Source organism: Leptinotarsa decemlineata, unplaced genomic scaffold (genome assembly GCF_025532065.1).
Source record: "Leptinotarsa decemlineata unplaced genomic scaffold, Ldec_3_MD MMD2_tig00026317_RagTag_RagTag, whole genome shotgun sequence".
Classification (NCBI taxonomy): Eukaryota; Metazoa; Arthropoda; class Insecta; order Coleoptera; family Chrysomelidae; genus Leptinotarsa; species Leptinotarsa decemlineata.
In genome coordinates, this window is record NW_027412686.1 from 2,385,808 (window position 1) to 2,413,151 (window position 27,344).

General features: G+C 30.7%; 1 protein-coding gene across 8 annotated transcripts in view; it reads left to right on the top strand.

The window, feature by feature from the left end:
* Nucleotides 1-27,344, top strand: part of ckn (CRK like proto-oncogene, adaptor protein) — a 378,299-nt gene that overhangs the window by 301,289 nt on the left and 49,666 nt on the right. The window contains exon 1 of one of the 8 annotated variants that reach the window (XM_074181860.1): nt 1,628-1,661. The exons of 6 other annotated variants lie outside the window; for them this stretch is intronic. In XM_074181860.1, coding sequence (XP_074037961.1) covers nt 1,643-1,661 — 19 coding nt within the window. In that variant the 5' untranslated portion in view covers nt 1,628-1,642. Of the gene's footprint in view, nt 1-1,627; nt 1,662-8,597; nt 8,618-27,344 lie in introns of those variants that run through there. One more of the 8 variants, XM_074181861.1, reaches the window with a different exon arrangement.

A 27,344-nucleotide genomic window follows, 5' to 3' on the forward strand; every position in this document is an offset into this window, starting at 1 on the left:
GCATTACAAAATTTGAAAACTACTCAGAACTGTATACTAAAAATAGGTTTCAGAAAAAACAAACGTTTCCCCACTATTAAGCTTTACGATGAACTAGATATCTTTGACATTAACAAACTACATATGCACCAATGCTTGCTATATATGCATAAAAATACAAAACCAACAATAAATCACAATAAAACTATCCCAACCCGATTTATTACGACACTATCAATTGATATACCATTATTTAGAAAAAGTCACTCATAAAATAGCCTTTTTTATATAGGTCCGAAACTATATAACAAACTACCACTTCAAATTAAAAAAATATATAAACTCAGTTCCTTTAAACACCAAATGAAACAATTGATTAATGGAAATAAAATATACCTATAAATGAAAATAAAATGAAAACATAAAATGGAAAAAAACTTGGGAAAAAAAAAAGATAACAATTTAACAAAATATGAATAAATGAAAATAAAATAAAATAAACCATTAAAAAAATCAAAATATAAATGAATGAAGGAAAAAAAAATTAAAAAGCGCTCCTCAAGTTAACTCATTTCTACTCAATATATATATATATATATATATATATATATATATATATATATATATATATATATATATATATATATATATAAACTATCCTCTATGCACAATCAATTTGCACCTCTCCCAACATTAAATACAATTAAATTTTTTTCTTTTTTTTTTTTGTTTTCCTTGTACAGAGATATGCACTACAAGCATTTATGCTTAGGTAACCTTTGTACAGGATTATATTATATTATATTATTATATTATCTGTAACAATCTGTAAAAAATGACAATTATGGAATGGATGAATAAAGTTTGATTTGATTTGATTTGAAAAATGTCCTGTTCTATTTCTGGATAAACAGTTTTTGTAGACAAGCAGTCAATTGTATCATTTGGCGGAATTATTTATCATTTAGATTGATGGATGTAATATTACTACGGGGTAGGAAATCATCATGAAAATTGGAAATGTATTTGAAGGACGAATCTGCAGTTACATTAGTTACAAGTAAAATTGGTATAAAAACATAGGAAGTTTCAATTCCCATTTTTCATATTTATTATTTCATCGCGTCATAACTTTTTCATTGATGATTCTTTTCTCGATGATTCAATACAGTTTTGATCGACTCGTATATTATTCGAGGACAGAGGCTTTTTATCCAAACCATACGAGAGACGGCCTCCCAAATTTCATGATGTCATCCAACATAAACACAGTGGTCTGTTCCTGACAGCTTTAAAGCACTTTCGACGCTTTTAACATCACAAAAACTGAAGATGCCACATTCAATTTTCGACCGTATGTAAGTGTTAATTCTGTACCGACTTTGTCAAACTTTGTCTAATTACGGTGTTATGTTTTCGTAGAAGAAAACTTTTTATTGCGCACTGTTTGCTTCCTTGCTGGATTATATTCGGTTGAGTTTCACTTCCAGATATTTCAGTTGAAAAAACGCAGTATGTAAGTTTGGCAAAGCTCCAGCTTCGGAGCTAGTTCGTGATTTTTTTGTTTGGTTCAAAGATAGTGGAGCATTGTTGACTTTTGATTTATGGACTTGAGCGGGGAAAAGTATTGAAAAGGGTTGATCGTTGTGAATAATAGAGAAAAATGTTTTACTTTTACGATGGTGAGTTATAACTATTTTGATAGTAGATGAATTTTCACAACTTCTGTATTAAAGTGCATTGAAAAAATTCTATATTTTAAAGAAATTCAATAAAGCATGTGCCAAAATTAAAAAAAAAATTGAAATAATTCCTAATGTAATTCAGTACACTTTTCAAATCATTCTGAAGGGTTTTAAAATTGTGTAACAAAACTGACTGTCTAAGTTGAAAGTTTGATTAGTTCACAATAAAAATTTGAACGAAACAAAACTCTTAGTTTACAAAATACAAAATTTGTAAAATTGAAAATGTTCAGTAGTATATGATTTTAATGTACACATTGCAAGCGAAATCGCTAATTTTTAACAAGTAATTCAAAACAAACATATATATCAAATACTGTTTTATAAAAAATTGAATAAAAAAATTACGGAATCGCATCTGCAGCTCCTGAAACTAACTGATACAAATTCATTCATGAATCTGGCTAGATTTTAAACAGTCATATAGGTATCCATCATATTTTTTCTAATGAAAATTGTATGTTTATTTCTTTTGATTTTCTATGTTCATTTCAATATACCGCGATTTTTCGAAATATTATTTTCAATAATTTACATATAACAAGATTTCTAGTCTTCTGTATTGAAACTATGGACTCATTTTCAATTTCCAGGAATAATTCAGTTGATTTTGACATTTGAATTTTCCTTCTAGGTTTTATTTAAGGTAGTAGTATAGTAGTGAAAGCAAGGGAATATCGGCACTAGTAATTTCAGAGTACAAGTAAATCAACCAAGCGAGTAATGACCATTTCTTGCGAGTTGAATACTATACTTTTTCTATTACGGTTTTCAGGAATATCTTGAGTTATTATATTTTTTGTGCAGGATATAATAATTTGAAAGAACTACCTCATATTGTTATTTTATTCAATTTAAAATAGTTTTGAAATGGAGAGATTGAAGAAAATTCATAAAACTCACGCACGTCCGTCATTGGGATATGAACCAAGAACCTTGGTTAACAAGTACCGCGTGTTTTACCAACCACACCACAAAAAAGTATACAACTTACTTAGTATGACATAAAATGATTTGAATTTCAAATTGATCTCATTTTGTTAAATGATGAACGTTTAGTGTACACTCGTTTCAACTTTCATTCTTGTTTTTCGTTACGAATTATATATTTCAAATTAAACCATCAGTTCAGTGATAACATTTGACGTTTGAGAATATATTTTGAAGTAAAAAATTCTCAAGCATACTTGCGATTGAAAACAATTAAAACACAACTATGAAGTTATGAGGTTGCTCATTTGTGATAAGCTTCGAAGTTAGTGAGTTGTGAATCGGTTAGAAGGTGTGATTTACGAGATCATTACCTACTGCCCCAACAAGAAACGGTCACATAATTGACGTTCTTTTCAATAATCATAGAAAAATGTTATTTATTTTCTAGGCATAGTACATAGTTTAAGTCGATTTTCCATGTAGGCTTGTTGATTTGCTATAGTTGAACTCTGTTTTTAGTTTTAGTTTAGTTTTAGTAAGTTGCGTCCTTTGTATATGTATTTCTCGAATATAACACATTGTGTAACTGGAACCATTTCCATTTAAGAATTTTCATCGAAATTTGTTATAATTCTGAAATAATTATTTGATTTGTTTTCCGAGTTGAATCCTGTCATGCTCTTATTGTTACGGAATTATTTCATGTTGCACTTGTATATACTGTTCTTTTCTTCCAGACCTTTTTTGCACTATTTTTCCATGTTACCCAGTAAATAGAACCTAGTTAAAAAATAATCTTGACTCCTTTCGAAGCAATTCTTAAAGTTGTTTCCTCTCCAGATTGACGACATTAAAATCTGAGGGATACAAGAATCTGTGAATCAGACACGGTGAAATGGCAATTTTTTCGTATCTCTACATATCTTCAGAAAGCAATAAATCAGTATTAACATTTACATAGTTTTCAAGCCCCAGAAGTAAACCAGTTTTTCTCTGAATCGAGCATAATGGAGGTCATGAGAAATTCATCGCCATAATATTCAATAATCAAACCCAATAATTAATAGCCATTCCCTCGTAAATCATACCGATCCGCATATCGTATTGATCTCGCCAAGAAGTTGTATTTGCAATATTAAATAATAATAATTCTTCGATAAAATAAAACCAGCTTCGCGATGAGCACTCACGATACATACATTGCTCATTCATTAGTTTGATCAAAGTTCTGGAAAGCTCTAGATCATGATGTTCCTCGGTTTATTTATCTCATTAATACAACGTGTAATTTAGACGTAAAAACTGTTGTTAATGGCGTCACCTGATGTTGTTTTAAATTCGCCATAGCCAGAAATAAAAAAGATCATATTTAATATAATTATTTCCTGTCACATAATTTGAATAAATATATGTATATTTCGCGTGTGGGTAGATACTAAGGGATTATTATGTACAATTGAAAAATTATGCAGAAACATGTATTTCCTTAGTGGCAATTATCTATAAAGATTAATAAAGAACTGAATTCATGTAGCGATAATTGCGCTTTTCGAGAAGGTATTATTTCAAGTACAGAAGTAATTATGTCCGTGCTGTATGGTATAAAATAACAGACGTTAAAAAAATGCTAATGAAACCGACTATCAGGAATGAAAAGGTTCTTAATTCGACAGGAAATTGTTCATTTTGTTAAAAACGATAACTTTACACGGGCATCAAGTGAATTTATTATTTTCCTCAATTTCAACAAGGATGTTGGTTGATCCCTTCGTCTAGAAGAGACATGGTAAAATTTGAGATGATATCTTCGTTCTCAGTGAAACCTTTCAACCACAGGTGGTCCATACTCAGAATAATTGAAAAAGATGAAATCTACAAATTGATAATAAAAGCTAATATCCAATAGACCGAGGACATCAAGAGAGGAATAGGAGAGGAACTAGATAAATGCATGAACTATTTCAAAAAGGAAAATGAAAAACTTCGGAAGGAAGTAAGTCAACTTAAAAATCGCTGCAAGACGTTGGAGAGAAAAATAAGGAGAAATAATTTGATTATCTTTGGGCTCAAACCTGAGCTAAAAAATCTTACCAGAGAATATTAACCGAAATCAATTCATTGCTAGAAGTCAACATTAGCCATGTTTTGATTCCAAAATGCATAAAATTGATTGGACAGAGACATAGTAGTTTTTTAGGTCCAAAGATCTGGAACTTAGTACCTGAAAACATAAAAAACGTTGTGAATTTTATTACTTTCAAACAAAAACTAAAAGAATGGATTGAAATGAATAGAAATGCATGTCATAACATAATGAATCAGTTGCAGTTATAGAAGATTTCATTTTTTTAGCCAAATTTGTATATCTCTATTGCGGCGACGAATTTTGGTAATCTATTTTGAAACGTGTCTGTATTATGATTATTATTATTATTATTATATTATCATTATTCTTACATTATATTACTATTATTATATATGTTTTATTTATTTATCATGTTGGCTATATCACATTCACTTCCAATTTCAACTATAGTAAAAATAGACGGAGAAACAAGTTGGTTGAATCAACAAAATGTCAACTATTCATTAACTGTGAATTTTGATTAGATTGAATATATTTTTACCAGACTCACATAAACTATTCGGTGATATAAACAATTAATTTTCACAAGTGCATTATACTCGAATACTCGTACTTCAATCGATTCCATTATTTCATGAGCCATTTTTATACTTATTCCATTTCAAACAACAATACATTTTGTAATCAATGAATTATTAAATAAAACATTGACAAAAATTTGTTATAACTGATTTTATGTTCTGTTCACCTATTTTTTTGTTTACTTTCAGTTGATAAATTTGGTATTTCAATCAATCTCGTCAGTTCATTTACAAAAATAGATTACTTTCATGAATGATTTTCAAATAATCAGAACACAAATATCACCGATAACTACCCACAAACTGTCCCTTTTTCTCCGAGACTTTTCATTCATAATGTTATCAACTTCATGGAATAACTGGAAAAAACTATGAATTTTGAAACACCAATGCGACCAATAGAAATTTAGGAATTTATAAAAATAATTGCACAGTTTGTTTCGTTTGGTTGAGGTTTTTGTACGTTCCAACTATCTTTATGTTGCACTATTTTTCAGCATTTCGTTAGTTTTTTTACGAAAACAAAATTAATTTCCTTTGACCAGCATGAAAACAAAAATAATTGAATTGTTCTCCATTTGGATCTGTGAGTAAACAGTTCTCTTCCAACTCCATACTTTTATATGCAAATTGAAAGTAATGCATATTCATTCTGAAAGAGTTGCAGAGCGATTTGTTTTCGTGAATCCATTCGTTGAATTCACAGTAAAGTTAATCGTTGCTCACAGGAAAAATTGTGAAGTGAGTTCTTTTGTTTCTCCACATGATTCATTCGGTTTTCTGCTGCATTGATAAGTGGAATTCTATAAACCATCGATTATCACTGATACTGAAGATTTGTAATTTCCAATAAGTTCAATTAGTTATTCTGATGTAAAAATATATGATTGATATGGATTGCTAAAGTATATTCCTACCATGGATTGCTGAAATATATATCCCTACCTGAGTGGTGACAAGTTTCATTGCAATTGAAATAGCAAATTCACCATCTAAAGTCATCGAATCGATTCGAAGTCAAGCTTCATAACAGTTGATGGATATATCAGCAATGCAGCAGTGATTTGAAAGAAATTTGATATAATGAAAGAAATGTAGCCACGTTATTCGCATTTTCTGTCAATTTTTCTTCAAAAATGTACAAATATGGAGATATTTCTCAAAATATTGAAAATTATTATCCGAAATTTGTTTACTATATACAGTTTTCAGTTTATATACAACTATACAATTCATTGTACATTTGAGAAGTGTACCTCTGAAACTATTGTCATCCTAGACATAACAAAGAACTAGTATAAATGGGTACACATGATTCTATTCTTCAAACCGTCGAACATGGAGTACACCAAAACTCTTTCCTTAGACCTTCATTATTATATATGAACGGCATCTGTCGGCATACTCACTTTCAATGCCCTTCCTAATTTCTCTACTGAAGCTACCTCCTTCATCAGTGCCCCCAAATTTACCCAATATTTTGAAAATGTCTCATAAATCCATTGACATTACGAAAAATATGATATTTTGTCAATTTCACTGCGTTATATTCAAGTCCTGAATTTATAAATGCGGGTATATTTTAAGTTTCAAGAGAAGGCCATCCGCCTAGTATCCGAGTAAAAAAAATTAATTTGTTTTATTATAAATTTATTTTTTTATATCTCATTGAACTTGTAAGTTTTTTAAATCTTAGTGATGACTAAGTGAGTCCTATAAATGTATCTATATTCTTCAACTTTACAAGGTTTCAGAATTCACCAATTCGTTCTGAATGTTTCTATGAACTAAATGAAGTTGTACTGAAAATTAGCTTTTCAAAGGATGTTGGTTATCTCTCTGTGAATTGTATCACTTAGATTCTTATAGAAATTTAATCATACAAGAAAATTCAACGAATCATTCAATGCATTAATAGAACGTGACGATATTTTAATATCCAAATAATAATAATGATGATTATTATCCAAATAATAATCATCAAATAAGTCATAAGGTGCGATGTAACGTAATATTCACGATTTTGTAATGTCCATTTCAATACCCCTGTTAGTTTATACGACCATCATTTAATTATGTATGCAGTATATAAAAGTGACCAATTCATTTGATGTTGAAATTATACAACATATTTGAAGGCCTGCCAACTCATGAATGGATGTCGGTGTAGGGTAATGTCCGAGATGGTTAATTATTCCATTCAACTGATTGGAAATGATATGATAATTATATGGTTAGAAAATTCAAACCTCAGTCATTCATTAGTTTTCTCAACGAGTACACGTACATAAAAAAAGGAAGTATCTTTCTCAGTTTCTCAGTTATCGAATTATATCATATATAATGAATAATTTCAACTATTGATGGATATTTATTTGATTTACCAATCCATTCTATAAAAACTATTCACAAAATACTTGTTTCACTATACAATAACTTCTTCAGATTCCTAATATGAAGAATCTCATTTTTCAAACTGTTTATATATGAAAATCTCACAGTGAAGTTTTCCGAGCATTTATGGATTTTCATTCCATTAAAATTTCTATAAAGATTTATCCACCTTATCAGTATCGTTTTCATGAATTTGGCGTACATATTTCGAAACAGGAGGTATAAATTTCAAATTCCGTTTGGATGACGTTCCCTATAGATCGCAGTCAAAGTTGTGAAACGATATTGAATTGATCTTTCGAAATTTAGAGAAAGCGGCAGAAAGAACATCATTCAAAGTGATTCTCATGAAATTCATATTTTTTGAAAAAAAAAAAAGGCAAAGGTCATAATGAATTATATGAATTTTATTCAAACGTGATATCATTCCTTGGTCAAATTTAGTAATTTACCGATAATATTGGATTTATTTCACAAAGTTTTTTTCAATTTTGGGAGAATGAAAACCCATTAATACCAGAAATAACTCATTTACAATAGTCAGAGAAAGATGTTTTTGTTTACGTTTTTCATAGATTTTCCCAAAATTCATGAAAAAGTATATAAATCAATATTCCGTTATTAACTGCAGTAATCACTTTCAGAGGTAACTGGAGTAGCTGCTCTCTGTCCATTTATCATATTCTATATACCATTCGTGAGACAGCAATATTCAATTAAGAACTAATCTGTGGTGGTTTCTGTAATACGATATTTAGGAAACGAAAGTAACATTTCCAAATCAATTATTTCCTTCGACTCAATGTTTTTTTCCTGATTGATTGCTTTTTAATTATACGTTTTTCCTTTCCAGGTAAGTGTACATCCCACGAACATGCGGTTATCCTAGATAGAAATGCGTAAGTAGATAAACATGTAAATTTTTTCATGGAAGAACTAGACCTTCCGGCTAGCTAGATAATCATCTTTAACAACCGCCTCTGCGATTGAATGCCTCAGAAAAACAATCAGCCGCTTGAATTCGATTTCATGCGGATAGAGATAATGCAATGTCGATTTTCATATGAAACAGTGAGCAAGTTACAGGGTGATTCTCTGAAAAATACAACCAATTGAAATTAAAATGTATTGAATAATCTCTACATTTTAAATATTTTCAACTAGTTCCGCTTCTGGTATCATCGAAGCTGCCAAAAATTTTTTAAACGGAACGCTTGGTATGATTTAATTTTTCAATTCTGCTGAATTTTTTTTTAAATGTTGGAACGATGGTTTCCATATATTTGTTTTTTAGAAAAAAGTTTCAATGGATTGACAAATTTGTTGAAATTAATCCACAAAACTGAAAAATATTAAATCATAGTGAATAAAGTAACTTGTTGATGTGTAAATACTAATTTTAAATAAGGGTCAATTCAGTTTAATGTACCAAAGATTGTTCAAACCCTTTAAATAATTTTGTAGAATGCAATTATGATTCCTGATGAGCAGCCGCCAACAAAAAAACCGTTTATGATATCCTAAAAATTTTACAATATTCGTAGTATTGCAATATTCTTGAGGTGCAGTTTCATCAATGTAACTGCACCTAAGTCACCCAGCCAGATGAAAACTAATTTATTTAATTGATTAAATATATTAGTTTTCATCTGGTTGCATTTTTTCGAATCTTCAGGTGAAATCACAAATTAGAAATAATTTGAAATTTCTAAAAGTTTCAACTTTTCAAAAAGAATCTTTAGGTAAATGAAGTTTGTTTCGGGTTAATTTTGAATTTTATTTTCAAAGATTCTTGCATTGCGGTAGCGTATAACGTATTAGAGCATTTTCTTGGTAATAATTTTCAAAATGAACAAGAACTCCTGAAAAGACTTTTACTTGAATAATACTATAACTAAATCTATAGAAGAACTTTCATTTCATATTACATTTCACTTCAATTATTCATAATCTCACAATTCGACTGTGATACTCTGTAAATCTGAATTTCGCTGAGGGTGAATTGATTTTTCATCATAATCACTCTCTGATATGAGTTTTTTCCCAAAGTCGTTCATTATATACTGTGTGAATCATTCAACACTGCATGTGGTAGCATAATAAAACCATCCGCCTCTTATTGAACAGCGTCTACCTAAAATTCCCATTTTGGTAAACAAAATATTTCATCACTGTTATTGCTGCAATAAATAAATTTAATATATTGTCTTTTCGCTATATTAACTCCATCAGGTAGTAACTAAGAACTTGATATAAGCACAAAATATCGGTGTGTATGTTTGCCATAGATGTTCTATTTTCGGCAAACCAAATGAAGAATTTGATAGATTTGGATTCGTAATCAATTGAAATGAATCATGCAATAAATGTCTAAACATCCAAACTTGCATAACGCTGTGACTAACATCACGATACTATAGAATTTTGCTCAGAATTTTACATATTATTATCACTGTTACACTGACCAAGCATTAAACCTTGTTTATTTTCAACCTCCGCTCCGGTGAATCCGTAAGAGCACTACTATTACTGAAAACATCGCATCAAGTGATATTCGAGTAGAAAATTATACGAAGGCTGTTCAAAAAGTAATTGAATCAGTATTCGAAAAAGGTAAATTTTGTTAACGTTCTTGTTTGGCAGTTTTTCATAAATTAATGTAGTGTTGATTTTCATAAAAAATTGAAGATAAAACGAATTGACAAAGTTCGGTTTCTTAGGTTAAGTTATGATAGTTATCATGGTGCGCGCACATTCATGATTGTGCGACCATAAATCATTGTCATATTAGAAGCAAAGTAAGCAATACTTACAATACTTCGAGCGAGAAGATCGAATCTTTCGCAATGAAGCTGTACTGCAAAAAAACTGCCGAATATTGTGAATCAATTTTCTGTGGTTGAAGAAAAAATTGCACAAGAGAAGCACCGTGTTCATTGTTCTTAGGTCTACTGCGATATATCTGTTTTGGCTCTCGAGCTCCTATTTTATTGTTTGAGGGATAAAATCTACTGATGATGATCACTTTACTTTCTATGATTATTATTAAATAACTGTAAGAGATGTATCTCACTTTGTATGTGGTATGTATATAGTATGTACTGACAAGCATGAAAATAGCCTGGCAAAACTGGCCGTATTAGTATGGCTCGATTTCGTGCTTCACAAACACAATATGAAAGAGTACATATTACTCAGCTAATAACTTGAAACAACATTTATCGATTATAAGGCGGTACGAAGATTGTCAGGTCAGCTATTCGAAAACTGAAAGAGTGTGCAGCAGGAAGTATTACCACACATCATAACTGATTTTCCTTCAATAGTTTAACTAACAGTTAAATACAATACATTAGAATATAGAAGAATCAAGAAATTGTAATATTTGAAGAACAATATAATGTTATCTTCAACATATGAGTGAATTTTGTGGAGCAGCTTATTAAGTCATAAATTGGAACTATAATCACAGAAATATATCACATTTTATGTAGTTAAGAACCATTATGCGTAAAAATAATAAACAAGGCCACGATATCGCGACATAGTGTTAGCACATGTTTTGAATGTGGTCCTGTTTAGATTCAATTTGTTAATGAACGCGCCAAATGGAAAAACTGTATAATTTTATTGGGATGAATGTAACATTATTTCCAAAAATATATTCTGTATGGCCAAAGTTATTATTAAAAAAGTTTCAACACTTTTTGTGCAGAAATAAACACAACGTTTTCGTTTTCAGGAAACCACAAGCTTGAAATATTATCTCTCACCCTTTCTTTGAGCATCATTAATAAAGATTTGTATGCTGGCGATGAATCAGATTACTCACAAAGCATTAAACTTCTCTTCTGAGTACCATCAAATTCAATGGAGCCATTTGTTATCTCCTATATCGAACTTTATGCATAGCCGTCGGAGCTTGAAGTTTGTTTGTTGAATTCTAGGAAAATAATTGAAGCTCCTTTGAACAGACCTTGACAAAGTTTCGTGTATTGTATAACTCTTTGAGAAATAAGAGGTATTTTCTCTAATGGCTACAACTAATTTCAAGTTTCGGGCAGAAGGAGTAGATGGGATGAAAAGGATTACTTCTCGAGTTGCTTGCTTTTATTTTGAAACGTTCTTCAGAAAGCTGATTAGAAGGAAATTAATGACCTGAGTCACTGTGCCTGGAATTAGTTATACTATGATTAAATGGAAAAGAATGAGCCACGATTTTTGAAAGGTTTTCAAATTCATTTTGATCATTTCATCTTTAACTGATGACGTCTACAAACTTCAGTGAAAGCTTTGAAAACATAAATGGGAACATTTAATCAACCTCCTTATATTCAGAATTTCAAATATATATATATATATATATATATATATATATATAATATATATATATATATATATATATATGTATCGTTTATTTAGCACAAGCTAATGCAGTTACAATATTAGTCTTAATCTAGGTTAAAAATTTAAATGTCACAATTAAAATTTAAAATTCAAAATCATGTACATTGAAACATATAAATAAAAACAGCACAATAAATAAAATAAAAAGAATAAAAAAAACTGTATTAGCAGGTTCCTATACTAAACACTTTGTAGGTCTAAAAGGTGCACTTTTAATTTTCTTTTAAATATATTTAGAGAGGTAGCATTCTTAATATCCTCCGGTAGTTCGTTGAATGCTTGAACTCCTTTAATGAAAACTGTATTATTTGAATTGACATTACTAGTCTGACGTATATGAAAGTTATTGCGACTTCTTGTATTGTATTCATGATATTCAAAGTTATACTTCAATTTGTCACTTAGATATACAGGAACATCACCAGTTTTAATTTTAAAAATAAATATTAATGCTAAATAACGAAAGTAATTTTTTACTGATAACCATTTTAATGTATTGAACATTAATATATCTTTTTTTGAATGAATTATAAAGCGATTCACATGAGTCAAGTTATACACCGGTATATTTTGGTAAAACAATTAATTTAAAAACTTCTTACATTATCCGTCAAATTATTTTATAATGGTGAACAACTGAAAATACTGATGTTATCCATTATTTCTTGGTCCAAGTTTCCCAAATAATAATACTAATAACATTCATTGGAGTGATACCATATAAATTTGGTTGTATGGATTATTAACAAAATATCTGAATTTATTGTCACTTCACGTAACTACGTGAATATATACGTCTGTTGGCAAATGTAATTATAGACTTACACTTGGCTCAATCAAATATGAAGCAGGAAACGCTTGAATACGGAAGTCTTCTCAAGTGGCAGCTGAATATATTTTAGCTGAACAAGAAAATGGCTTTGATCATCACCAAAACGTCCAACTCTGAGTACAGTTTGGCCAGGCCCTTATTAATAGAACATTTCATTGCTTGTTGAGAACTAACAATCTTCTTTTGATTTATGATCCGAAAGTCTCACCTAACTTATTCCATCATTAAATAAATTGATGGTAACCGTAAGCTGGGATTCCGGTAATGCCAAATATAGAATGACATCCAGGAGATTGGAATAACTCATAATTCTTGATATTTGATTAACGTGCACCAGTTTACAGCATCTTATATTAAAAGATGGCTTTTTATGGACATGCATCTCGTACGGTTTATTGCTATATTATGGCTTCTGTATCCATTACCTTTAGCTGAAATGAGTTAATAATGGGTTGGGGTTGGGTTATGATATTTCTCAGTAGAAAGGTGCGGTAAATGTCTGTGATGAGTATACATCCCGGAAATACGAGGGTTGTCCAACAGGTTGTCTAATGATAAAAGTGTTAATACTGCATATCGTCGTTCAAAACCATTATTATAGCTATCTATTACACTAGTTTCAGGCTGATCTGTTGAGTAAGTGGTATCCAACTTGAAAAGATAGAGCAGCGTTGTAACTTGAAATTTCTATCTTCCTGTACACGGCAGTTTTAAGGAATGTTAAGGATCAGAGGATCTTTTATAGGAAATCTGATCCATTCGAGGAGTTGACAGTGTGATTTACCCACTCTGTAGTGGGTAAATCACTCTAATATATGGCGTTGAACCGCCTGTGGGGGTATCAAAATCTTTGATAAGGGACCAAACCACGAAATGGATCAAGAAGAAACATAGAATACTGGAAAAATATACCTGAGAACTTCATACCATGGAAAATATACTACGGGAAAACCTTTATGAAGAGTACGAAAAGCTATTTCTTATTAGAGGAATTCTTAACAAAATATGGCTGTAGAACTTAGATCTTAACTGCAGGCAATGTAACAAAGAGACAAATCTTTTACGAATGTGCTGCACGCTGCAGGCTCATGAGGCTCCACAGTTTTTCAGTCTCAGAAAGAAAAGAAGAAGTTAGACCTAATCGAACGGTAGCTGCTATCGAATGTCTGGCGATTTTACAATACGGAAGGATGTATCTCAAGAAGTATCAGCAATTTTCAATATCATGACAAAAACATGGTTTACAAATTCATTCGTAAATCATGGGAAAATCTTTCGAGTATGGAAACTGAGTATAATGAAAGTGGGTTTCGAGCATAGATTGGCAATATCAATCTATTGGAAAGTTCATCTTCATTTTCTGTTTCGAAGATTGGATTATTAATTGCAAATTCCAAATCGGGTGAAGTTGATTTTCAAATGTTTAAACGGGAGGTGACAATATATTTCGAAATCTTTATTAAGTGTTTGCGACGAATACGTGCTATGTACTTAAATCAAAGTTGAGTATGGCCATACCAGTTTAATCAATAGTTTTTTCTCAAGCATAAGGTTTCAATTCATCTATGATATATATATTTAATATCAAGGATATTTTCGTAGGGAACTCAATATTTGAAAATAATCGTCATTAGCAACTTATCAGAATAAAGGAGACATTTGCTCTTTCTATACACCAGTATAAAGTTCTCCCAATCTTCATTTTATACTTTGTATCGTTATCTTGCTCTGAGTTCAGAAAAGAGTAAGGTAACGTAAATGGAAAACGGAACGTTACAACTTTATCATACCATTATTGATATATCAATTTATTTCCCGAATGATATATAGTGTCCAATCAACCAGACTAAACGTTTTTTTGAGAACAACATAAAATTTGGAAAAGTAATTTGTGCTCAAAAGTTACCTAATAATCACCTTTACCGACAAATATTTCTGAGGCTAATCAGACCTGCCTACAGTAAGCAACAAAATGTTTGCCCTATCTGCATTTTCTCGCTTCAAAACTATGTATACTGAACACTTGCTTTGTTTGTATCTAACCAGCTTTCAAACTGAGAACCTAGTTTTAATTTTTCGATGCCGCTTTTTCACCGGCATCAATATTCATTAGGATAATACTAATATATGTGAAGTCGATTAATAATAACTTAGACTTATGCTGATTTCATTAAAGAACAAATTAGTTGCTAATGATAGAAATGCTGCATGAGTATGTATAAAAGAAATTTTACCGTTCTTATATACTAAATGTAACCTGTATCTATATTTTCCGTTGCAGTATCGAGTAGGTTGACTTTTTGACTAGATTCACACTGAACAACTTTTTAGTCCCGGCAATTACAATAATCTAGGCGGTAATTCTTGTGTGATAAGTCTTTTAATGTCCGACGTTTATAAACATAATATAACCGAATCATATTACGCCTCGGAAAGTACATATACAAAAGTATATACAAAAAATTTTTGTGAATATAAGGAACAGGTTTATATAAACAGCGGCACGTGACTAATGACCGTTTCCCGCGATAAGAATACTGGACTTATCGAGAATATTTTCAAATAATATTTTGAAAATGCAGTGTTCACCGAGATACTCGATAGAATGTGGATTTCTTTTGCTGGCAACAGTTGAATCATCAAGATTTTTTTTTGTTGACGCATCTCAATAATTACCTGTGTGTAGGTTCTGATAAGAAATAATGTGATCTATTTCTATAGCTAGTATTAGTTTCTGTGGCTAGTCTCAGTCATATTTTCCTACAATTTTGAATTTTGAGTAACTACATGTGAAAAATATTTATAAGCAAAATAATTACATTATATTTCATAGTAATCTATCTGAGGAATCAATAAAATTTTTGAAATACTATACATACACATAGAAATTATGCATTATGTTAATTGTATGACCGTTTCTAGAAAGAGGGCACATAAATTTGAATAATAATAATAATAAATCGTCTTCATTTCCTTTCTGTACATAAAATAGGCGAAGTTAAACCCAAAGCTATTTTTACACTTGACCTGAGTTGTACAATCTAATGTAATACAAAAGCATTCTTATTAAAATACAAAATATGTACATGAAGTAGTGATGTGTAACACAGCAATTATCAATACCTATAAAATAGTAAATAATTTATAAATAACGGGTTTATTTCATAGTTTATCTTGGGTATTGAAGAAAATTGATGGCGTTTAATATTTAGATAAATGAAGTCAATTGATGAGAAATGAATTGTGCATTTTGACGGCATAGGTAAAAGATTTCTGAAACAGGGCTGAAGAATGATGTGGAACATTCAAGTGATGTATTTCTTACAACTAATGAATGAAGAATCGACCTCGGTATTAGTTTTATGTATAGAGTTGGAGGAATTTGGTACTTCCTGAATGCGATTTTGCTCAAATTTTGTGGGTAGATTTCCATAGACATATCCATAACTGAATTTCGAAAGAACCAAAGTTTCTGTGAGTAATTTACGTATTGATTGATCCAAGCAATGCCTATGGGCATAAATCAACCTCAAACGATTTGTAAGATTTCTTGAACGGTTTCAAATCAGAATCAAAGATTATACCTGCATTTTTTGTAGATTGATAACGTAGTATCACTTATTCTAATAATGATGTTTTGTAACAGATTCCTTCTGAAATGTTTATTGCCAAATAGTATCAGATAATACTTTTTATAATTGAGTTTTAACTTATGCTCAGCTGCCAGGCGAATTATTGATCTGAGATCACTGTTATATATGGGTATCATGTGCATAAGACTGTATTTTAAAGTACTTTCCCGAGGTTAATATATCACTCGTGTATATAATAAAATAGAATAAAAATGGATGGAACACCAATAGTAACGATGATTTTTGGGTCTTTTCCGGATCTAGTTTGAAAAATGAAACAAAACACTAAAGAAAGAAATACAAACATTATAAAGCTGAAAAACAAAGATACAAAATGAGCTTTCGAAATCATATAAGCATATATGACATATATGACGTATAATAGAAAAATACAGAATGATATTTTCGTCGAATTACTTTGTCTGTATGAATTATCATAGATTCGTTTACAAATACTCCTTGTACTGTTTCAAATAAACAACTTTATATTCTAGTCCACATCAACAACTGTTATCGCCGGTTTAAATATTACTCGAGACTGGTTATTGTTAAATATTTATGAATGAATGTGACAACTCGGCAAAAAGTCGAATGTCAGTTTTACTATTAAGGCGGTGAGGTGGGCTAACCTCTCCTTGTTTCACGGCCTACTGGAAACCTTGGCAAAGTGTTACGTTACTTTTTTATGGTCACCCGAAAAGGCGTTGGTGATGTATTGACTAGCATGGTTCAATAACTACCGATATTTCATTGTGTAACGCTGTTGGAACATGTCGTTTATTGCGAGTATATTAGTCCTGAATGAGCTCAATTGTATCTATAAACAAGTAATGGATTTTGGAGAAACGAAACGGGGGCACTACGATCACTTTACAGTCGTATTTTTCAAAACTGATTTGTTTTGTTGTGATCATTCCTGCATGAGACACCTATTGTAAAGCGAAACTGTTTTGTAAACTTTACTACTGAAAATCTCTCAGTAAATTGTGTTAATTAGTTTTAATATGGATTTTCATCAAAGGTCGGTCGGTTCCATTCAATTTTTGAATTCTTTTGAGTTAATAATTTGAAATATTTTTATGTAGTTATTCAAAAAAAAATCAAAACTATTATTTTCAGCCATTCACGACATAAAGTTTCAGATCTGGTGACTTTTTAAAATTTTTATAACCAACACCGAGTTTATCAATATTATTTCATATATCCTAGCTATTTGCTGTGTGTGTGAAAAGTTCAATTAAATTTATCATTGCTCTCCACAAACTACTGCTAGACATATTTCAGATTAGATTCTAGATTAATTTATTCGTGTTTGTCTTAGTACTTATATCAATTCATAATATTTCATCATTTTATACTTTTGTAATTTTAGAATGTAATTTTAGAATAACATTTTATATTGTGAAGTGAAATGACTAAAAATCAAAAATGATTTTCTCTTCATGTTTCAAATTTACTGACTTCATTTCACGAATATTATCGGTATAATAATCATTGAAAAAAGTTATTTCATTCCTATTCAAAGATAAAAAAATATTTCAAAACCTCCAATATTTTTTATATTATTTATATAAGGGTTCCAATAACATAATGTTTGATAATTGATGGCGTTTGTATTATGTGGGTTCGCATCGATCTGTTTATTTATTTAATAATTCAACGTATGGGTTAATAAAATATAAAACTGTAATATCCGTCCGATTTGATACCGTAAAAATGATATTTTGATCTATGAGTTGAATAATTTGTTTTTTTTTTGTTAAATTCATTTCCAATTTTCAGCGTAAACATTTTAGAAAAACATTTTTGTTAACTGTTGATAACTGATGAATGGAAACTCATTTGATTTTAATATTTTTGTGATGGAAATTCATAACTTATTCAAGTAACATTTCATTGTAAGATTTTCATTGGACAATTTACAAAACCTCAACACGTGTTCCGCTATAAAATAGCTTCCTCAAGCTAGTATATGAAATGTGTCACTTAGCTTCTTTTCTGCAGATTCCTAAAATATGAAAACAACTTCATTCATCTAATAATAGCTGTCATTGAATAGAAAGATACTGTTTGGCTGAGTTAGTGAAAACCTAGTTAGAAACACAAACTGAAAATGATTTCAAAAAAACAGTTTAAGAAGAAATGAACAATTAAACATAAAATGCAAAAGGTAACTTGTAAGGAAAATGGTATTTGTGAGCTTATAAATATTAGTTAGAAACGGATTTCATTATAAATATGAGAATAGAAATTGACATTAAGTAAACTCCTAGAATATGTAAAATATAAATATGAAATATTCCAAACCGAGTTATTCGATTGATATCATTCACTTTCGTTTTCGGGTATAACGCGTGACCTGTTACCGTGATTCAAAATAATATAGAATTGCAGTTTAGTCATCTGATGATTAATTCAATAATAGATAGTTTCTATTTTCTTATTCACGTGCTTTGTTCCGTACGCTACTTCTTTACATTTTATTTCAAACCTCGGCTTCGGAACAGTTGGTATAGATTTATGTAGTCGTTCTTTAAATCCTAATGTTGAATAAACAGCATTAGGTTTTCTCGATATAAAAGCATATCGCACTTGCATGATATCGCATGTTTCAATTTTGTGGTTCGAATAAGAAGACCTCAACTTTAATCTTAATAGTGTCATTTTAATTGCAATGAATGGTTTGAAACAAAGCCATACATATATTTGATAAAATAAAATCTCAATTTTATCACCAGCTCAAATTTTACCAAAGTAACATTTTTTCTATTTGTTGATGATTCAAGACATATTATCGTTTTAATGGCTTAAAAAGAATAAATTGCAATGTTTTTTATGTTAACCAACTGACGTCTCCATACGACCGACAAATCATCATGTTATTCTTATTCAATGTTCTGTGCAATCGAAGTTGGCCTTTTAATTATTTGTGTGGTTGCAACACTGATTTTGTTACGTTCTCTGACATATGTCATAATAGTAGTAGAAGGACCGCTCAAGCTCCAATTTATTCATGGTTTGCTGTTTTGTTTATTTAATTAAAAATACATGAATATTGTGCAATTAGTGTTGATGTATGTTGACCTCTCAACAAGCACTGCGTTTTGTAAACCAACTCTGCTCAACATTGTACACAGCCATTTTTTTAGTGGACAGTATTATTTTTTCAACTTTTAACAGCATTCATTTTTACTTGAATTTCAACATCAATATTATTAATGTTGAAAAAAATGTAAACAAATGGTATCCAGTCTATCATTTTTATTAGTTGTATATTTAAATACCGAACGAATTAGAAAAATATCTTTAGGGGTAAAATGAAGGATAATATCTTGCATTTTCAAAAAGTTGAACCTCATACGATACATTTCATGAAGAAAATTTTCAAATTTAATTTTGGCAATACTTCTTTGGTAAAGTGTTAGGTGCTTTTATATATGTAATTAATATTAATATATTTGCGTGAGTGTATATACTCAGTCTTTTCAATGAACATAAATAGATCTGCTCTAACGTGAATATACGTAAATTGCATATTATTCAGGCTTATAATATCAGAGTGAATCTAAGCCAAGACATGCCTAAAGGATAACTATATTAACGTCGGATATTACTGAAGTTTATGGAGTTACTCTTAATAATTTTATTATTTCTTGTCCAACCGGTAATGAAAATTTGTTCATTTCACACTACGTCGGTAATCGATAATACGGTAAAACTGTATATGGCGATATAATTTTCAAATCACATCATCATATCATTGTGTTTCACGTCGAAGTCGATGTGAAATCAGATTGTTTATAAATGGGATTGGCACGGATTTCTAAAGTAATATTCTGGAAAGTTGAAATTCACAATAGCTTCACGGTCTAAGTATTTCAGTGAATACTAACAAAAGTGTAATATTCTTCATACACGTACAATATAAATGAAAGATTCTGATTAGGGATTATGTTTCAAGTTCTTTGTCAAGGAATGGAAAATTGAATAATTAATGGGCATGCTATGATTTAGCCCAATAAAGCCCCAATATTCAATTTGACTCAACTCTACGCGGTTGATTGCGCAACTTTCCCATTTTCAAATAGTATAGAACACCCTGTATATTTGAATGATATTTGATACCTGACATAATTTGAGTATGACTTCCTTATATCGAAAATAATGCGTTGTTGAAATTTGTTTTATTTGAAAATAATTTGGAATAAAGTTGCTGAATAATTCTTCATAAAATAAACGTTTTGAACAGATAAACTAAATAGATCAATAGGTAATACTTGAACTTGATTTGTTAATTCATTACTTCTGTGCGTATGAATTCCAAATTGTAAAAATCCAGTCCGCATTTATTATTTCAAAGTTGAGAGGGTCTCAAGTCTGACAACCCCCTCTATGAACATTCTATGATTAAATCCTAAAAGTACAATGAGATTAACTATAGCCAAGTGTGAATGGATTTCTAATATTCCTGCAAATAAAGACGATATAATAAGGAATGGAATTTCTAAATTGTTTTTTCTTCGTGTATATTTCCCAAACTAAAAAAGCTAGTCGATGTTTTTGTATCGTTAAATAATACTCACAACCACAATTCAATCTGCCATGTAACTCTTCCGCATAGATTCGAATATGACTATCCCTGTAATTAAGAACTATTTCAGTAGCCTATTGATACTGTATATATGAAAACAAATTTCCTGTCATCAATAAAGAACTGAATGTTTTGGGATATTAGTGAAAGAATATTATCTGGCAAAGCCTTATGTTCGTACTATTACTATAGTTTTTCTGATATTTTTCTTCCAGCCACCAGTTGTTTCCTGTTATGAATAACTCAGTCATATTTGACGTGAAAAAGATATATTACATATTCATACATCGATAACTCGACGGGAAAACGAAGTCATTAATCATGAGAAAAATGTTGTTATCGTTTCATAATTTGATTTTGATTTTATCCTGCATATATATTTGATATCGATAGAGCAGTTGAAATATTACTCGGTCTCAATCAGTCAACAATCGCTTCTCGGTGCAATTTAAATACCAATCGTGAAGTGTCACCGACAGATATATATTATTCATATTCTCTTTACTACGGACATTGTTGATAGTTCCTGGCATAATTTTTTGAACTGGTAGTATCATCGATACTCGTTTGAGAGCGTAGTGGTTTCAAATTTTTTTTATTATTATTGCCCCTTAGGCTATTTTTCACTCACCTTTTTTGCATGTTTCAATTGGAAGTTTGTCAACAGAATATGAACCATAAGAACTGATTTATATAGTTGTATCGTTCTTTCATAAGTTGAGGAAAGTAGTTATTTCAGATGGGCTCTTTGTTTCGATTTGTATTAAAAAACACGTCTGATTCGGAATATGTACTGTATATCTTCTCCAATTCGGTGATATGTTATAGCTTTCAACTTTCTGTTCTAAAATTGCCTTAAGTCACATTACCAGTGGTTTGAATTGGATGCGTATTTTGCGCAAGTTGTTCGAAAAATTCCTAAACAAAAATAGCTTCAACATAGGCTGAATATACAGAACCTCGCTAAAATTCTAGTATATATTGTAGTTTATTTTTTTTTTGTGAAAATTAACGATTTTTCCAGGAATTGAATCTGTTGTTTTTTTTCTTTTTGCAAACGATTTCGGGTAAGTATGGGAATGGAAGAGATCTCAAAAAGTGTAATCCAAATTGTGACCCCTCGTAATTCTGACAAAAAGTTATTGGGAAAATTAAGTTGGCAAAGTCAGTTCAGCATTTCTGTCAAAAAATTTACAAATGAGGAACCAATTAATCAATCCTAATTTCTACGTTGTAGATTCTACATAGCAAGCTGCATCAGTTGTTTGACTTTCCAATCAAGCAATTTCCAATCGAGCAAATGGCTCTATTTGGATCAAATGTACCAGCCTTAGGATACATGGTAGCAGTTATCCAAAGATAATATAATGTCCATAAAGCATATTTGCTACTCTGAAATAGTTCTCCAATTTGTTAATATACTGAATTAAAAAAGGAATAGTTTTTGAAAGACTCGTTTTTAGTGTTTTTGTCATTCCAACGAAGCTATCCAATTTTACATGCAATAGCGAAATTTTGTTACATCAGATGTTACCACATTTATTTTCACAGAAGAAGCTGATACCCAAGTTTTTGTTGAAATGTTGAACTTGAGTTCTATGTTGGCTTTTTCACAAGCAATTGTACATAATACTATCATATTTGCAATTATTGTCACCTTCTTTAGGGCCAACTGTACCCGAGAGCAAATTGTGAAATAAATGGTTTCGATATAATTCTTAATTTCCAATTGAAACAAAACATTGAAATTTTAAAGAAACGATTTTTAATACTTTGTTTCGTAAAAAAATGAATCAAACCATCGGGTATTTTTTTATCCAGTTGCCTTTGAAAATACCCACTATACCCACAAACTTTCGAGGCGCTTTCTTGTATTCACGATATCCAACAGTACTCTGTGAAACACTGCCTTGACAGTTCAATGAATTCCTTTTCTAAACTCATCAATTAACTCAGACACTGTAGATGAGTCAATTATACCTTTGAATTGTGCGATGTTCTTTTTGAATCTAATGAATTTAATGTATAATATTCGGTTTGTTATGTTAGGTTATGCCTGCACGAAAAGCCAATAGAGGTTATGGCATTTGTGATTGTGCGCGCGTATAACAAATTCGTAATGCATTTAGGCTGCGGAATGTTGCAAATCAATTCACTGCAGCTGATGAAGAAATCGCACGAGAGGAGTGCCATGTTCAGTATTTCCAAGTCTTCTGTTTTCACAATTGATATTTCGTTTTGGATCCCGAGCTACTGTTCTACTACTTGAGGGTTGAAACCCATGGATAACTCAGTTCACTTTATATAATAATTTGTAAATGACTATAAATAGTGAAAATTACTATATACATATGTAGTTTGTATCCATGAAATATATTCTCTACTATTTCGTGTATTGTTTTCTGACTCAAAATCTATTCCAAGCATGAAAATGACCTGGCAACACCGTCCGTATTAGTATGGCCGACTTCGTACTTCACAAATATAATATAACTCAGCTAACGCAACATTTATTCCAAAGCATCTAGAAGTTTTCCGAGTCAGCTTATTGATTTATATAATTTTGTTCAAAGGTAAATACCCAAAGATATATTTTTGCCACCTCTGAAATACGTGGCATATAGTTATGCAGAATCCTCTACAACAACCATATCTGGTGCATACAATTTCCAGGTAACGATCTTCATACGCCGTTTCTGCAATCTTTTCTCTTTATTTCCTCGACATTGCCTCTGCAATCCGAAAACAAAACGGTGTAATCTCCATAACTTCTCGTTTTCGTGTAAAGAACAGACTGTTCGATCCCCCTCTAATTCTAAACGTATGCAAACGATCCCAGGACAAGTATCACTGCACAAAGTTTACGTGTTCCTCCAGGCCAGATTGTTAGTGAATATGGAAATCAACAGACATTACACGTTTCTGGAACAAAACGTTTCGGATTCCACACAGCGATTGAATCTGGATATTTTCTAGGGTGCCGTGTAACGAATTTTAGGAATGATTAATACTTATTTTGTGCATTTAGAGTGATTGTAGTAGGGGGCTCCATTGGATTAAAAAAAATAACATGTTCGGAAAGAATTATCAGACAGGTTTCTTTTTTTTTCATCTTGAGCGGCAGCTTCAAAAAGAATACCGCTGCAGTAGCAGACGAAACGATGCATGGTTATATTCGACCATGGCCTGAGCCTGAAATTTGTTCTCTCTAATCGTGTTTCGGTGAAAGCTATTCTTCCATCTAATATCTATATGCATAAAAAAAAGTCGCAAAATCGTGTTAGTTACACCGTTTATAACCTAAGAATGGCTGAATAAATGTTATATCATAACGTATTAAAAAACCACACAATGTTAGATTTCCACTTGAAAGTTTACCTCGAAGTGTGTTTTTTGAATACGTTATAATAGATTTTCATGAAGTATCGGTTAACAATGTTCTTCACATACAATTCCGTGAGCGAGAAAATCGAATCTTTCACAAGCCTGTGGAATATTGCGATATAATCCACTATGGATGGAGAAGGAATCATATGAGAAGAGCGTCCTGTTTTGGCTCTCGAGCTATACTGTTGTATTTGGCTCTATTTTCAGGGCTCTGTAAAAATTATAAATAATCGAGATACAGTTTCGGGAGTCAGGACTTTTTTTACGCAAATTCATTGATCTTTTCAAATATTTTTTCAAATTTTCCGAGATATTAAGAAAAAACTAAAACCCAATTTTTTTTCACTTAATTGTTTATAATTTTGTAATTTTTATCGGCGCGTTTTCGAACCTTTCCTTAAACTTTCTAGGCAAAAATACGAATCGAATGACACCTTGGTCGTAATTTTTGGACAGGGCTGAAAAATGTCACCACAAAGAGCTAAATCGAGTACATGTGAACCAGACCATTCTACTATGAAATGACTACAACTGTATACTACTATTTGTATTCATTATAGTTAGTTTTGTATTAAGTGCTTAATACTGCCTACAAGTGCGAACAACTGTGAATGTGAATTTACGTCGTCTGAAGTATATTAAAAATAAATACTTCCAATACAACTTGACGTGGTTTTCTGTCCCAATAAGTTATTACTTTCAAACGACTTTTGTCGTATTCAATAATTTTTCCTGTCTGAAAAATATAAGTCTAAAATAACTAAATAATACTTCTCTTCTCCATACATTTTATCCTTAATTTTATCAATACTGTGTTTGCTCGTAGTTCAATTTCAAGTTATTTTCAAAAAGGTGGATGTTGATTATAATAGTGGTAGTGATACCCCATTCGATATATCTGAGAAAGCAAATGCAATAGTATCTGATATGTTATTGGCCAAATCCAAGTTAGTAGGTATATGAGAAAACATATGACCAATTTCGTGAATGATGCGACAAGAAACATGTAAAAAAGGTTTCTGAAAATGTGCTTACATGCTATTTTGGGGAAAAATTAAATATTTTATAACCTCCTACGTTATGGAGTATCTATTCAATTTTGAAAAGTACATTGAATCTTAAGGAAAATATTGATACAAGGAAGTTTTTAAAATTGGTCCCGCTCATTAAGAAAAAAAGCGCCGGATACCGAGGAAAGAAATCTAAAGTTTTATCAAGGGATGATAACAGTAAATCAAAAAGCTGATAATGAAACAAATTTACTCTATAGGTACAGATATAATCATAATTTCGTAAGATTAGTAGCAATTATCAGCGGTGCTTGTCGCCGTAAAAAATTATTAAGTACACATAACTATTGATGCAATTAAATATGATGGATCTATATTAATTGTTGAAATACCTGATACGCAGACCTATTGAACAAGAACGTTCACTGTTTTAAATTCTGATTATATTGAGATATACCGCAATTATAGAGCACTAAGGTCGCTCCATAAAAAAGTAACAGATTATTTTTTGAAATATTCGAGAGAAAAAAGTATTAACTAACATGTGGGAATGAATGAAATGGAAGAAGAGACACGTATAAGAGCTACACAGGTCACTATTTCAGTAAAAGTTTTGTAACTGTTCTGGCCAATGCATTACATCCATAAAACGCCACGGTGCCGGTGGCTGAAAATCTGCCTCCGTAGCAGAAGCATATATAGAAGATAGTTTGAATAACAAAATTGAGATTCATTACAAAATATTGAATTGTCCAGCTCCTTCTAAACAAATTATAATATCTGATAAAATTGTGGAATCAACTCTTCAAGAAATATCTAACGTTTCTGATCAACAGCAACATGGAGCATCTTCTAGAATTTATGTTGGAAGTAATTGTTTAAACTTCACTATCGGTTATTATTTCAATAAATGAAATTATTTTATGGTGAATAATCAATTATTAATTGACTCTGTTGAAAATAAATCCTTCAAAAACTAATATTCCATGTTTATTTTGTGAATTTCTTTGACAGCGAAAAAAAGTATTTTTTCCACGGTAAAAAAAGTAGAAATTTACGCATCAATAGAGATGCAGAAATGTCTAGTTTTTTTGGCAGATGTACAAAAAATATATTTTTTATTGTTTTATGTATCAATCTACTGTTTTTCTGATTCAGAATCTACTAATAAGCATAAAAATGACCTGACAACACTAGCTGTGTCAGTATGGTACGAATATGAATGCTGAACAAGTACTTTAAAAAATGTAATATGTTTCAGCTAATAACTAACACAACATTCATTGATTGAAAAGTGGTGCGAACTTCGCTAGGTCAGCTAGTTTTGGTTCTCATCGAATCACAATAACTATAGTTCCCTCTCTCTCTCTCTGTCTCTATGTAATGGCTTTTACCTCCATTGAGGCGCATTAGGCCATAATAACTATAGTTATTGTGTTGGAAAAGTGTTATCGTTAGATCCTTTTTACGTCAGTTGTTTCATTTCTACCTACAGTTACTTTGATGTTACTGGATCCTTACTTCAAAATTGAAATTTGTTATCAATTCATTTCGAAATATAGAGATGAAATTCAATCGATGTGGTTGTACTATTTATTAATTCAAAAATAATTCAATTCGACTCTCAATATTTCAACAATTTGAAGAAAAATGTGACTTTGTTTGATTTAATTGTTTTTAAATTAATTTTTCATAATAATCTGTATGTATTAAATGATTGTTCTTTCAATGAAAATACAAAATAAATCAAATTGCCACAAAATATAA